Source organism: Mobula birostris, chromosome 8 (genome assembly GCF_030028105.1).
Source record: "Mobula birostris isolate sMobBir1 chromosome 8, sMobBir1.hap1, whole genome shotgun sequence".
Taxonomy (NCBI): domain Eukaryota; kingdom Metazoa; phylum Chordata; class Chondrichthyes; order Myliobatiformes; family Myliobatidae; genus Mobula; species Mobula birostris.
Window position 1 is genome coordinate 132,933,945 of NC_092377.1, and position 14,807 is coordinate 132,948,751.

Consider the following 14,807-nt stretch of genomic DNA (forward strand, 5'->3'; position numbering starts at 1 on the left):
CGTTCCTTGGGGGAGGGCCCCTGCCTTTAATGTCTCCAAAGGAGTCACTACCGCATAATCTGCCGGTATGGTGTGGTCATTAGGCTTACAAGAGGAGCCGTCCGTAAAGGGTATCAACTCCGGCTTGTCGAGCGGCTCGGGGTGATGTGACAATTTCCACCACTTTTACACAGTCACGAGGCTCGGAGGATTCCACCATGGTGACCAGTGTAACCAGGTTGAGGGCCAGTGCTCGTTGGAAGGTTAAGTTCGATTTGCTGAGCAGTATGATTTCATATCCCGCCGGCGGGCTGTGGTAAAGTGTCGTGGAGCTGCCGCGTTGAGAAGCAGCCTCACCGCATGAGGTTTCAGCACAGTGAAGGTGTGGTCTAGTACTATGATGCAGTCTTTCCAACCATCATATCTGTAGCTGCCGCTGGCCTCAAACATCCTGGCACCCCTCTAACCACTGGGGGCAGTAACGTGGAATAGTATGCCACTGGTCTTCTGCGTCCCGATGTTTCTGGGTCAGTACCGCACTGGCAAAGCCCTCCGCTTTGTTTACATACAGCTGGAATGGCTTACCGTAGTCTGGCAGTCTTAGAGCGGGCGCCTGTATCAGGGCACCCTTCAATGGCTCATAAGCTTGTTCCGTCTCCTCTCTGAGATATGCTGTCCGGGGCTGCTTGATCTATGGCGACTCGCAGGGCAGAGTCATAGAGCCGATATGCAGGGACGTAATGTCTGCATAAGTTTTGTCGTGCCCCATTATCTGCTTCTTGGTAGCCGGCCTGGGAGCCTGTACTGGTTCGCGCTCCGGCCCCAACCGGCGGATCTCTCGATGCAGCACATTCCCCAGAACTGCAATTTTGGTAAAGATGCTCTGTGGCCTCGAGCTGCTGAGTGAGTCCCTTCTACAGTTACTCTGGGGTTTGCGAAGCCAACAGCAAATCTTTTGCATACTGCAGCACCAAACCGCCTCCGTGCGGTAATAAGTCTTGCCGGATCATCGCGGGCAGCAGCTGCATATACTGCAGGGCTCTCCGTGGCATCCCGGGTCCATGTATTCTGCTGTCCGTTATAGGTAAACGCGAACGGATACTGACTGTCATCGCGCAGGGGTATTGAGCAGAAGGGTGAACACAAATCAATTAGTGTACCAGCCGCTATCTGATGGGACTAAAAGACTTGACCCTGTGCTGTGCTGTTCAGTGACACCCACGACTAGTGGTGTTCTGCAAGGACCCATACTGGTATCTCTTCTGTTTGCATAAAACTGTGAATGGGTAGGTTAATAAGTTTGCAGATAACACAAAGATTGGTGGCGTTGTTTACCATCTAGAACAGGGCTTCCCAACCCTTTTTATGCTGCGACCCCTTGTCATTACCACAGTGTCTGTGGAACCTCTGGTCTACAAGATTGCCAAAGAATGCGGAATATAGATAAGTTGCAGCTACGGATGGAGAAATTGCACTTGCAATTTAATAAGATGTTGCACTTTGTGATGTCAAATGTTTGATTGCAGGCTTTTAGGCAGTTGAGTTTGCATGGAATGGAGGGAGATGAAGCATGCTCAAGGAAAAGTGATAAGGTGTTATTAACATAATTAAATCAGCATAACATAATGGGTGAAAGGGCCTTTTCCGTGCTGCACTGCGTTTATGTTCTAACTCCAAAAAGCTGATTTGAAAATCGTAGATCCATTAGGCAGGAAGCTGAATAACTAAAGGACGCTAGAAAAGAATGAAGTTCTGATCAGGGAGGGGAGGGGAAGTTGTATTGGTCGTGAAACCAGTGCAGGAATTGGGAGCTGAAAGGTGCAATGCTTGCAAGTGGAGAAGTAAGGTTAATGCCTCAGGATCAGAGATATTAACTGGATTTCTTTCTGAAAACTGCAAGCCTGCCGAAACACTTTCTGTTTTATGGCCTGTGTCCAGTTGTAGCCTGCACTCAGAATTCACCCATATCGCGAGCTCTAGTCTCATGTTGTTCAGACAGTGGAAATTCTTCCTGCTTTGCTTGCCCATGGGTTTTAACAAACCAGTATTTTTGTGTGTGACAGTTCACTGGAGGCATTGTGAAGATTTTATTTGTAAATGTCAGTTTATTTAATGACTTGAACTTCAGCTGCAGATAAATTGGTGGGATTTGACCCCACGTCTCTGGATTAAGGTTTGAGACCTCTGGATACAAGCTTGAACATGTAAAAACGGCGTGACAACACTCCACTTCTTCATTGTTTTTTTATGTGTTCTGATTGCAATGTGATTTAACCAATTATGTTAAAACAGCAGATTCTTCTTTATCTGTTCCTGTTTTTGATTACCAACTGCGATTGTAACTTAATCACAAATGAGGAACAAAAGGCTTTCCGATCTTCAATCATTTCCTGTTCCCCTGCTCAAAACACAATCCTAGCGCCAAACTCTAAGGCTGTAAGGAGATTGTTACCCAGTGCACTTGCGGAAGATACATATTTATCTTCATATTCATCTCTCAGCTAGTTGAAATCCAGGTCTTCTGCAGAACAAAATATCAGTTGCCGATGCAATCAGCACCTGTTCAAATTGTTATTTATTATGGTGGGAGTAGAAACTGCAGTAGCCAGAGGAAGAAAAACATGTTCAATGAGTTACTCCTCTGTCTGTTTCCACATCTTGCTCGAGAAGAGGAAGTGAAGCAAAAGCAAGATGACATCAGAATAAAAACAACACCAGCCTGAGATAGGGAAGGTGGGAGTCTAATGGGAACAAAACACTTCTCTCTTACCCTGTGTGGAATGATTAGTAATGTTGGTCACGTCAAATAGAGTAAATTAGCAAAGTTGGTCACGTCAAATAGAGTAAATTGGGGTTAAAGTTAAGCAGCATGTACAGTCAATGGATTCTGGAATTGTGAGTAACACAATACTTATGAAATATTCTAATTGAATAAGGGACCTGACCACTTGTAAACAGAAAGTAATTACTCGGATGTTATTTTGATCTCAGTATATAAACTCATGGGAAATTTATTTCTGACTGCCATTGTTTTGTCAGTGATGAAGTTTGCTTTATAATCTCCCTTTTTCTTTTGAATTGGTCCACACTTTCTGGAAGCATCTCTCCCATCCATATCCTCCAACCTAGAAAATGAGGAATGATAACTTAATATCGCAGGAGGGACCCGTAACAAAGGCAGGAGAGTCGCCTTTGAAATGAAGGAATATCCACACTGTTGGAGAGGATATTCCTAATGACGTCATATGGTGAGCATTGATATAATTGCTGTGGGTGGTCACTTTAATGAGACTGTATTATAGGCCCTCCAATAGTCAGCAGGAATTAGAAGATCAGATACATACAGAGACTGAGAATGTTGGAAGAATAATAGAGTAGTAATAGTGGGAGATTTTAACTTCTCTTATATTAACTAGACCACCCATCAAGTAAAGGGCTTTGATGGGGTGGAATTTGTTAAATATGTCCAAGAAAGTTTCCTCAATTAATATTTAGAGGATCCTAATAGAGAGGGAGGAATACTGGACTTCATTAGGGAGCAAGGCAGGGCAAATGACTGAAGTGTCATTCAGTTAGTAACTAATATCTATATTATTTGTAACACATTTATGGAGAAAGAGAGGAGAGATCCTAAACTGGGGCAGGGCTAACTATGGAAACATTACGCAGCTTCTTGTGCACGACACCACTCTTAAAAGGATGGTTGGCAAGAGGGATAATTTTAAATGAGTTCAGGGGCATCATGTTCATGCTAGGAGGAAGGGCAAGGCTGGCAAGTTTATAGAACCCTGGTTGAAGAGCGATATTAAAGCTCTTGTATGGATATGAAGACCTAAATTGGGTTCAGGCAATTGGAAATTATCGATGACTGTAAGAATAAACTTAAGAGGAAAATCACGAAGGTATAAGGAGGGTATAAAATAAGACCATAAGATATAGCAGCAGAAATAGGCCATCTGGCCCATCGAGTCTGCTCCACCGTTTCATCGTAGCTGATCCAATTTACCTCAGCTCCAATCTCCTGCCTTCCCCCTGTATTTCTTCATGCCCTGACCAATCAAGAATCCATCAACCTGTGCCTTAAATATACATAAATACTTGGCCTCCACAGCTGCCTGTGGCAAAGAATTCCACAGATTCACCACTCTCTGGCTAAAGAAATTCTTCTTTATCTCTGTTCTAAAATGAGGTCCTCTATTCTGAGGCTGTGTCCTCTGGTCTTAGACTTTCTCACTATAGGAAACATCTTCTCCACATCCACTCAATCAAGGCCTTGGCAATTTGATTAGTTTCAATTCCTCACTGCTCATTCTTCTGAATTCTAGTGAATACAGGCCCTGAGCCATCAGACACTCTTCAAATGACAAACCATTCAATTATGAACCTCCTTTGAACTCTCTACAGTTTCAGCACATTATTTCTAAGATAAGGGGCCAAAACTGATCATAATACACCAAGTGAGGTCTTCCCAGTGCTTTATAAAGTGTCAACATTACATCCTTGTGTTTATATTCCAGTTCATTTGAAATTAACGCTAACATCACATTTACTTTCCTCACCACAGACTCAACCTGCAAGTTAACCTTTAAGGAATTCTGCACAAGGACTCCCAAGTCCCTTTGCACCTCAGTTCTTTTTTTCATTTTCTCTCCATTTAGACAATAGTCATTCTTTCCATTTAGTTTACTAAAGTGCATGACCATACACTTCCCAATACTGAATTCTATCTGCTACCTCTTTACCCATTCTGTTAATTTGTTTTAGTCCTTCTGTAACCTCTCTACTTTCTCAAAATGACCTGCCCCTCCACCTATTTTCGTATCACCTGCAAACTTTGCAACAAAGCCTTCAGTTCCATCGTTCAATGCATTTACATATAACATAAAAAGAATTGGTCCCAGCACAGACACCTATGGAAAATGACTAGTCACTGGAAGCCAACCAGAAAAGGCTCCCTTTATTCTGACTTTTTGCCACTTGTCAATCAGTAATTACTTCATACGTGCTCAAATCTTTCCTGTAATGCCATAGGATCGTAGCTTGTTAAGCACCCTCATGTGTGGCACCTTGTCAAAGGTCTTCTGAAAATCCAAGTACACAACCTCAACTGATTCTTGTTTCTCTATCCTGCTTGTTATTTCTTCAAAGAATTCAAACAGATTTGTCAGGCAGGATTTTCACGAGGAAACCATGCTGACTATGGCCTCCAAGTACACATTTTATCATGTGCCTCCTAATACCTTGAGACCTCATCCTAGTAATCAACTCCAACATCTTCTCAACCACTGTTGTCAGACAAACTGGCCTATAATTTCCTTTCTTCTGCCTCTCTCCCTTCTTGAAGAGTTGTGTGACACTTTCAATTTTCCAGTCTTCCAGAACGATTCCAAAATCAAGTGTTTCTTGAAAGACCATTACCAATGTCTCTATAATCTCTTCAGACACCTCTTTTAGAACCCTTGGGTGTACTCCATATGGTCCTGGTGACCTATCTACCTTCAGACCTTTCAATTTCCCTAGAACCTTATCTCTAGTAATGGTAATTTCACACACTTCATGACCCCTGACACCTGGAACTTCCACCATAATGCTAGTGTCTTCCACAGTTCATTTCATTGTCCCCCATTATTACTTCTCCAGCATTGTTTTCCAATGGTCCAATATCCAGTCTCACCTCTCTTTTACTCTTCTTTTATCAGAAGAAACTTTTGGTATCCTCTGTAATATTATTGGCTGACTTACTTTCATGTTCGATCGTTACCTTCTGCACGACTTTTTTAGTTATCTTCTGTTGGTTTTTAAAAGCTTTGCAATCCTCTAACTTCCCACTAACTTTTGCTTTATTGTACATCCTCTCTTTTGTTTTTATCTTGGCTTTGACTTCTCTTGTTAGCTACAGTTGTGTCAACTTGCCTTTAGAATACTTATTCCTCTTTGGGATGTATATATCCTGTGCCTTCCGAATTGCTTCCAGAAATTCCAGCCATTGCTGTTTTGCCGTCATCCATGTCAGTGTTCTCTTCCAATCAATTCAGGCCAACTCCTCTCTCATGCCTCTGTAACTCCCTTTAATCCACTGCAATACTGATACATATGACTTTAGCTTCTCCTCCTCAAATTTCAAGGTGAATTCGATCATATTATGACCACTTGCCTCAAAGAGTTCATTTACTTGTTTCGTCTAATCAATTCCAGTTCACTGCACAACATTTAATCCAGAATAGCTCATACACCAGCTGCTCTAAAAAACCATCTCATAGGATTCTAGAAATTCCTGTTCTTGGGTTCCAGCACCAACCTAACTTTCCCAGTGTACCTGCATATTGAAATACCCCATGACTATTGTCACATTGCCTTTTTGGTATGCATTTTCTATCTCCCAATATTTTGTACATCACAATCTTATTACTGTTTGGGGATCTGTAAACAGCTCCTATCAGGGTAACTTGACCTTTGCAGTTCCTTAGCTCCATCCATAATGATTCAACACCTTCTCAGCCTATGTCACCTCTTTATAATGATTTGATTTAATGTTTTACCAAGAGAGCAATGTTGCCCTCTTTGCCTTCCTGCCCTGTCCTTTTGATACAATGTGTATTCTTGGACATTATGCTCCCAGCTAAAATCTTATTTCAGCCATGATTCAGCGATGCCTACAACATCAGACATGCCAATCTATAAATGTGCTACAAATTAATCTACCTTATTTCTTATACTGCGCACATTCAAATATAACACCTCCAGTCCTTAATTCACCCTTTTCGATTTTGTCCACTTTTACATTGCAACTAATCCTGTGATTGCAATTGTGCCATGTCAACAGCCTCTCTATACATTGCTTCTGTTTGTAAACCAACAGATTTGAAAGCTGGCCCTGCTATAGGAGTCGTACTGGACATGGTAGAGGTTGTCGTAGAACAAAGGACCCTCCAGGAAACTCTGGCAATTCTGGACAATGTTTCTCACTCTCTGCATGTCACCTTGGCTGAACAAAGGAGCAGTTTCAGTAATAGACTAGGACAACTGCGCTACTCCAAAGAGCGCTATATGAGTTCATTCTTACCCTCAGCCATTAAGCTCTTTTATTTTTAAGGCAACATATTTTTTATTCTTTCTTACTTCTCTTTTGTGCACTTGTAATGCTACTGTGACACTGTAATTTCCTTTGGTATCAATAAAATTTCTATCTATCTATCTTCAGCACTGTCACTTGGGTTCCCATCACCCTGCTAAATTAACTTAAACCCCCCCGAACAAGTCTAGCTAACATAGCCGCAAGGATATTGGATACCCTTTGGTTCAGATGTAATCCATCCCTTTTGTATGTGTCATGCCTTCCCCAGAAGAGATCCCAATGATCTATAAACCTGAATCCCTGACCCTTGTAATGGTTCCTCAGCCACACATTCACCTGCCAAACCTTCAAAGATAAATCTGGCAGGCAGAATGAAAGAAAATACCAAGAGAATCTGTCACCATATTAAGAATAAAAGGGTGGCTAGGGACAGACCAAGTTACCTAATGATCAGCATGGTTATTGATGTGTGAATCAACGAGAGGTAAATGAAATATTTAATGACCGATTTTACTGTGGAGCCATTGATGGATACTAAAGAAATGAATGATGCTGTCTTGAACTACATTTGAGGGAGGATATATTGTTGAACCTAAAGCATGTTAAGGTGGATAAATCTCTTGGGCATGACCATATGGACCCTTGCCTCATGTGGGAAACTAGGAAAGAAATTTCAGAGACCATTGTGGGACACTTGCTTCAGCCATGAAGCCATAGTCAGATCTTAGCATCCTGACTAAGATGCTCATCTAATGCAGGTTACATTTGTCTTCATTTAGCCTTGATCCTTTAAACCAGGGGTTCCCAATCTAGGGTCCTTGGCATAAAAAGGTTTGGAATCCCTTTTCTATCTGTGTCCCCATCCTTCCTGATGAAGGATCTTGGCTTGAAATGTCGATTTTTAATTTCCAACTATAGACGCTGCCTGACTGGTTGAGTTGCTCCAGCATTTTTGTGTGTTTCTGAAGATATCCAATATTTGCTGATTGCCTTCTGTATACCTGCCTACTGTCTTTTAAATAATGGAGTTGACTTGGACAAGGCAATGAGTACAACTTCCCATGTTATCCTGGATATATCAAGCTATCAACTGGGAGCTGTTGTGGAGGTTGTGCAATTAGTATTGCATTCTTAAACTTGCTTCCTATTTACTATTAAGAGGTAAGCTCTCAATGAACAAGTCCAGATTAACTAACTTCAATAGATTAAAAACATCTATGACAGTCATATCCTGGTTTTTGAACGCATACCTGGTGATGTGCATTTCTTTTTGATGATGATACAGAGAAGAATGATGATGATCATAATCCCCAGCGTTCCAAAGAGGAAGGTGGCGATCCAGGTTCCTAAAAGGATAATCACAAATTACAAATGATCCCCCATGTCCCAGAGTCATACAGACACAGACAATTATTTAACCTGCCATATCCACACCAACCAATTACTATAGCTGGGTGCCTCTGATTGGTCTGCATTAGATCTGTCACCTTCACTGTCCTGGCCACTTAAGTGCCTGTCCAAGTGCCTTTTAAAGTTTGTGGGAATATCTGCCTCCATCATCTCCTCACATAGTGCGTCTATATTCCAGTCATTCTCCTTGTAAAAATGTTCTCCCATCAAATGATCTCAAAGCCTCTTATCTCTTCAGTTACTTTACAATCCCCACTCCAAAAGGAAAAAGAAACACTTCTTATTCTTGATCCTATCCATCCCCTTCATCATTTTAATATTCCTCTTGTTAGGTTACTCCTTAATGACCCCCAACTTCAGCCAATTTAAACCTAGTTCATCCCATTTTTTTCCCAAATACTAAAATAGTGCAATACAGGTAAGCATCCTGGTGAAGGACACAGTTTTCCTGCTGTGACATACCCAATGTTTCATGACGTTGCAACCTGCAGTCTTAATTTGAATAGTGGGTGTTGTTCACCATTACTACCTCATATTGCCTTATTTTAGGAATTCCATCATAAACAATGACCGTGTTTTACACAGACTCTCTAAATATAAAGCATTTGTAAAACATGGGACATGGCACCGGAGTAGGCTTCATGGCATATACTGTCTGTGGTGACCATGATGTCAAACCAAACTGACGTCAACTTTCTGTGCATGGGCACTATCTCTCCTTGTCCATGTGCCCGTTTAATTTCCTTGTAAACGTTATTATCACATCTGCTTCAAGAACCTCCTCGGTAGAACTTTCTAGTATCTACCTCTCCCTTTTAAAATAAAAACTTGCCTTGTAAATCTTTTAAGCTCCCCTTCACTTGCCTTAAAGTTAGTATTTGACATTTCCACCTTGTAAAAAAAGGCTCTGACTCTCCACCCTGTCTATGACCTACTTCCTATTTCACCGTTGGCATTTAGGGCAACAATTAAGGGCAACGATCATCTCTGGTAGTATTCAGGGCTTTTCTCATCATGTTTGTTGCTCGGTTTTCACTACTGTCAGTCATGCAGGTCTCAGGTGGGAGACTCCAGAATACCAGCACACAGAGATGAAGGATTCCTCATTGTTGTTTCCAGAACAGCTTTGTTTTACCAGTCTGGGTTGTTAATCCTGAGCAGAACCCCCAAATCTGTATGATCAGTGAACCACTGAAGTCTGACTTCTAACCTTTGACCTGTTTGGCATGGTTGGCCCTACCAAGAGCCAAAGCACAGAGCCTTGACTCCAGCCAACCTAGCTCTGAGTGGGTCATTGAGGCACATAAGCCTTCATACCCTATGACAAGTCATCTTGGAGGCTTATCTATGACTTTCTATCAGATACCCTCTCAGACTATGACTCTCCAGAGAAAACAATCTAAGTGTTTTCCTCCCTCATTATAGCTAAGTATTCTTCAATTCAGGCAGAATTCTGGTCAACCTCTTCTGCACCTTTTCCAAAGCCACCATATTTTTCCTATAACTATTGTAGTCGGAGACCTGCTTTTGTCACTTTCCCGATTCTTCTGAGCAGCATGGTCCTTCATTAGTCTACTATGCTTTCCAACCAGAGGCACAGAGGTTAGCACCAACACTTCTATAGGGCAACAGTTCATGGTATACAGCATGGAGACAGTTGAGGCATCATCCAGTACCTTTCTTAATTCACTTTCAGTTGGCTTTATGGCAGTGGATGTGGCATACTAAGAGTAGATGGATCTCGAATCAAGTTATAGTTGTCTCAGCCAATCATGTCACCAGTGTGTGGCTTGTTGTTTATTGGATTTTACTGTCATGAAAATCATTCCCACAGGAGTTATCTTTTCTCTAGTATAAGTTCTTAGTTGGATATCTATAGTCTTCAGTTCAGTATCTTTGAAATGCCATTCAGAATCATATTGTGGAATGACTAAAACAGCTGAGCCAGAGTACAAATCCATTTTAATTCATTTGGTGTAAGCCATATTGCTTTTCCCTTGGCAGTTTTCATGTTGTAAAGCTAAAGGCTAGCCAGTCCTGTGTCATTCTCATTATTATCAGATATTTCTTCATGACAGCATGCAGACTAGTGCTCTTTTGAAACTGCAGCTTGACATTTAACCTTTTTCTCCTCTCTGTAAAGTCCATTTATTTTTATCTGCTTGACATACTCTTTGTATATGTCCTATTTTGTCGCATTTTCTATAAGCTTCGCCTTTAAACCTGAACTTGCCTGCATTTGCCCCTGCCACAATGGTAGCACAATTTGTTCGGTCAAGCCAGTTTCTGTTTAAACATTGCAACTTTGTTCATGCTCACTTTATTTCTGAGTGCAACTCAGTTGTGCCTGTCTGCTGTTTCCATTGATGCAACAATCTCAATTGATCTTTTAAATATAAGTTGTGTTTCAGTTAGGAGAAGGTTTTGAATACTTTCTTGTATGATTCCACAAGCTAACTGATCTTTCAATGCATCATTAAGCCCATTACTGAGTTGAGAATGCTCAATCAATTCAATTCAGCCACATAAACTGAAATAGACTCCCCTTCCTTTTGACTCTACTTATGAAACCCAAAGCATTTTCTGCAATGAATAATGATTTCAGTTCTATATGTTCCTGCATTACTTTCACAACATCAGCAAAGCTCATTTCAGCTGGTTTGTTAAGAGCAGCTTAACTTCGAAACAAACTGTATCTTTAAATATAATGCACTCAGCAAAATTGGTACTCGCTTCTCAATGGATATTTCATTTGCTTCAAAATACTGTTTAATTAGTTCAGTTTACCTGAACCTGTTACCCACTCAGCAACTGAACGCGTCAATAGTTCTGATGCAGCCACCAGCCATTTCTGCTCTTTCCCCCCTGGTTATTATCACCCTGTACTCACTACTTATGAACCCCTAAATTCATTCATTGTCTGCCTTTTTTTTATAACTCAGCTGACTCTGCATGTGCTGGGCTGTGTTTCTTTTTACTCAACTGCTCCCTGCTGCACTTTTTTAAAAAAATCTTTAACTTCTTGTTGCATTTCAGCAGGTCGGTAGTTGTCTCGGGCCCATTTTAAAAATACTTAATCTCCGCTGTGGCGTTTTATAACTCCAAAACAAGAAAATTCATAAAAATATTGACAATATTACTGAAGTATTAAATACACAACAAATATGACTTCCTGAATTTTATACTCAACATGCCGACCTATTAAAGCAAGTGTGCCATAAGCTTTCTTTACCTCCCTGTCCACTATGTTGTCACTTTCAAGAAACTAATAACTTTTATCCCAAGATCCCTTTGTGCTTCAATGCTCCTTGGCTCCTGCTATTATATTTGACCTCCCAAAGTGCAATGCATCCCACTCATTAGGATTAAAATCCATCTGCCATTACGCTGCTCATATTTCAAAGTGATCCACATCTTGCATAATCCTTTGACAACATTACACACTATCCACAACTTCACCAATTTTCATGTGGACTGTAAACTTACTGTGTAGCCTATCTACATATTCATCCAAACTATCTATACCAGCTGACTGCATTTGCAGGCTGTGTATTCCTTTTAGAGTCACGTACCAAGTGAGGGATCTTAACTCAGCTCAAAACATAGTTTTCCCAGAGGCAATGAACTTTTACAGTGAGTGATGACTGAAGAAGTCCAATGTCCACGATGCCCCTACTCCTGTAGTCAGGACCCTGACCGATAAGGGTAAGAGTGCCAAATTCCATCCTCATTATCCTGTCTCCTAGTGTCTGTTACTGTAACATGCTGTAGGGTTTCACTGCTGTGTTGGATGAGAATGTATTTGGCACAGTAAGTGACAAGTAACAGGGGATGCAGAACCAATACCAATTTGGCACTGGTTACAGCTCTCCAATAAAGAACAGTTCTCTGCTACCATCCCCTCCTTCCCACCAACAAGACAATTTTCTGCCCATTTGGCCAGCTCATCGTGTATACCGTGTTACTTCACCTGCCCGAGCCTTGCATACAAGGCCTTCCTGAAGTACATGCAGACAATGTCTCACATTCTGCCCTTGCCAATCTTCTTAATAACCTCTTCAAAAAACAATCAAATTTGGCAGACATGATTTCTCTCCAGTAATTTTCCCACCTCTGATCTTAGACTCATTCGCCTGCAGTTCTCTAGCTTGTTCTTGAAACCCTTCTAGTACAAATTCAGCCACCTTCCAGTCTTCAGGTACCTCAACCGTGACCCGTAATGAAATAAAATCTCAATTTTTTTCTTGTTTGCCCCCATTGTCCTGGTATACATGACCAGAATGTGGGTATTTAGCTATCTTGTAGATAGATCGATCTCTTTTTATGCACCTTAAGACATTCAGCACATTTAGCTCCATTTTACTTCAGCCTTAAGTTGAGCTCTTTGTGTATCTAGTGTGTACAAAGTAGTATAAGAATGTAGAAACATAGTAATTTGAAGTAGAGGTTGGCTATTCATCCCCCCTACCCCCGGCCTCTGTGTACATACATCTATTGATGCTTCTGGACACATCTTTAGCAATGTTCCCGGAATCATCGGATGTTTCGGGTCTTTCAACATCATACAACCTCCTCCAGGTGACCCAGCTGGGGCTGATCAGACCCCAGCTTGTGTCCAGATGGCTAGCTACTTATGACTCCATGGCTCCCCTCTTTTGAGCCACAGCCATCTTGAGGCCCTCTCTGCCGCATCAGTGGTACTGTGGATGGCTCTCCTCTTCCTCTCTCCCTCGATGTCCAAAATGCTGAAGACTCTAACTAAAGAATGGGCTACGAATCCCCTACAACCAACCTCCATTAGGAGACACCTTGCTCTCCATCCAGCCTGCTGACAGTTGCTGACCAGTTCTGCGTACTTGGAGAGCTTCCTTTCAAAGGCCTCTTCCAAGCTATCTTCCCATGGGACTGTCAGCTCCAGCAGCACCACTTGTTTAGTCGACTCAGACACTAGGACAATGTCTGGTCGCAGGGTGGTGGCTGCGATATGGTTGGGGAACTTCAGCTGCCCTTCAAGGTCCACCAACAGCTGCCAGTCCCTTGCGGAGGTCAGAATGCCTGCAGATGTTCTTTTGGCAGGTATTGGCTGCTCCCCAGCTCTGACAAAGGCAATGATCTGCTTGGAGGGTTGGGACTGCTTCGCCCACTCAACTCCTGCGCTGACGGCTTCAGCGATGGTTTTCAGGACCTGATCATGCCTCCACCTGTACTGTCCCTTACCAAGTGCCCTTGCACAGCCGCTGAGGATGTGCTCCAGGGTTCCTCACTTGGAGCACAGTGGGCATGCAGATGACTCTGCCTTGCCCCATGTGTGCAGGTTTGATGGGCTTGGAAGCACATCGTACACTGCCTGGATGAGGAATCGGATATGGTGTGGTTCGGCTTTCCAAAGATCAGCCGAGGTCACTTTCCTCTCAACCGCATTCTCCTGTCTTGTCCAAGCTTCCTGTTGCTTCATTCCCACCGCCTTGCAGGCTCTCGTCTCCTCCACTACTGCTCTCACCGCCTCCTGAACTAGATGACGCCTTTCCTTCCCTCTGGTGTCCATTTGGGGAGTTGGAAAGGATCCTAGCCCAGCTCGGCCTTGTGTGACCACTCCCACCAGCCTCGTGTGATGCAGCCTCGCCTCTGCCTCCTGAACAGCTTCCTCTGCCCTCCACTTCCTGCCAGTACTTAGTTGGATCCCTGCTCTAGCCACCTTCGGGTCACTTGAGTCCCTATACTGTAGCACTTCTCTGGCTCTTGTTACCTGGAATTCTTCCTCCAAGGATTTGAACGGTTGCAGTTTGTTGTGGTGTCCATAAAGTGCGATGCTGCTCAGGCTCTTTGGCAGCCCCAGCCATCTCCTGAGGTGGTTGCTAACCCTCCTCTCTAAGGTTTCAACTGTCGAGATTGGAATTGCATAGATGAGGAGGGGCCACAGGATTCTGGGAAGAATGTCATGCTGATACACCCAGGCTTTAAACTTCCCAGGTAGGCCAGACTTACCCACAGGTTTCAGCCATCCCTTCAACTTGGTGCAGGTTGCCTGAATGGATGTTGTGTGCCTTAAAGAGCTGTCAAAAACTTTGCCTAAGCTCTTGACTGGCTTTTCTGTGATGGTTGGGATGGCTGTGCCTGCGATGCTGAACCAGAACTTGTTCTCCACCTTCCCTTTCCTCAGCACCATTGATCTTGATTTGGCAGGTTTGAAACGCATCTGGGCCCACTCCACCAGCTTTTCGAGCCCTTGCAGAATCCTCCAGCAGCCTGGGACTGATTCTATGGTGACTGTGAGGTCATCCATGAATGCCCTGATAGGTGGTTGCCGTTGAGCGGAATTCATTCTGGGCCCTCTGCACTCTGA

The 14,807-nt window shown here is 42.8% G+C and overlaps 1 protein-coding gene across 5 annotated transcripts in view; it reads right to left on the reverse strand.

Moving 5' to 3' along the window:
- Positions 1-14,807, reverse strand: part of LOC140201721 (uncharacterized) — a 191,358-nt gene that overhangs the window by 17,043 nt on the left and 159,508 nt on the right. For all 5 annotated transcript variants that reach the window (XM_072266281.1, XM_072266283.1, XM_072266288.1 and 2 more), the window contains one exon: positions 8,305-8,400. In XM_072266281.1, coding sequence (XP_072122382.1) covers positions 8,305-8,400 — 96 coding nt within the window. The remainder of the gene's footprint in view (positions 1-8,304; positions 8,401-14,807) is intronic.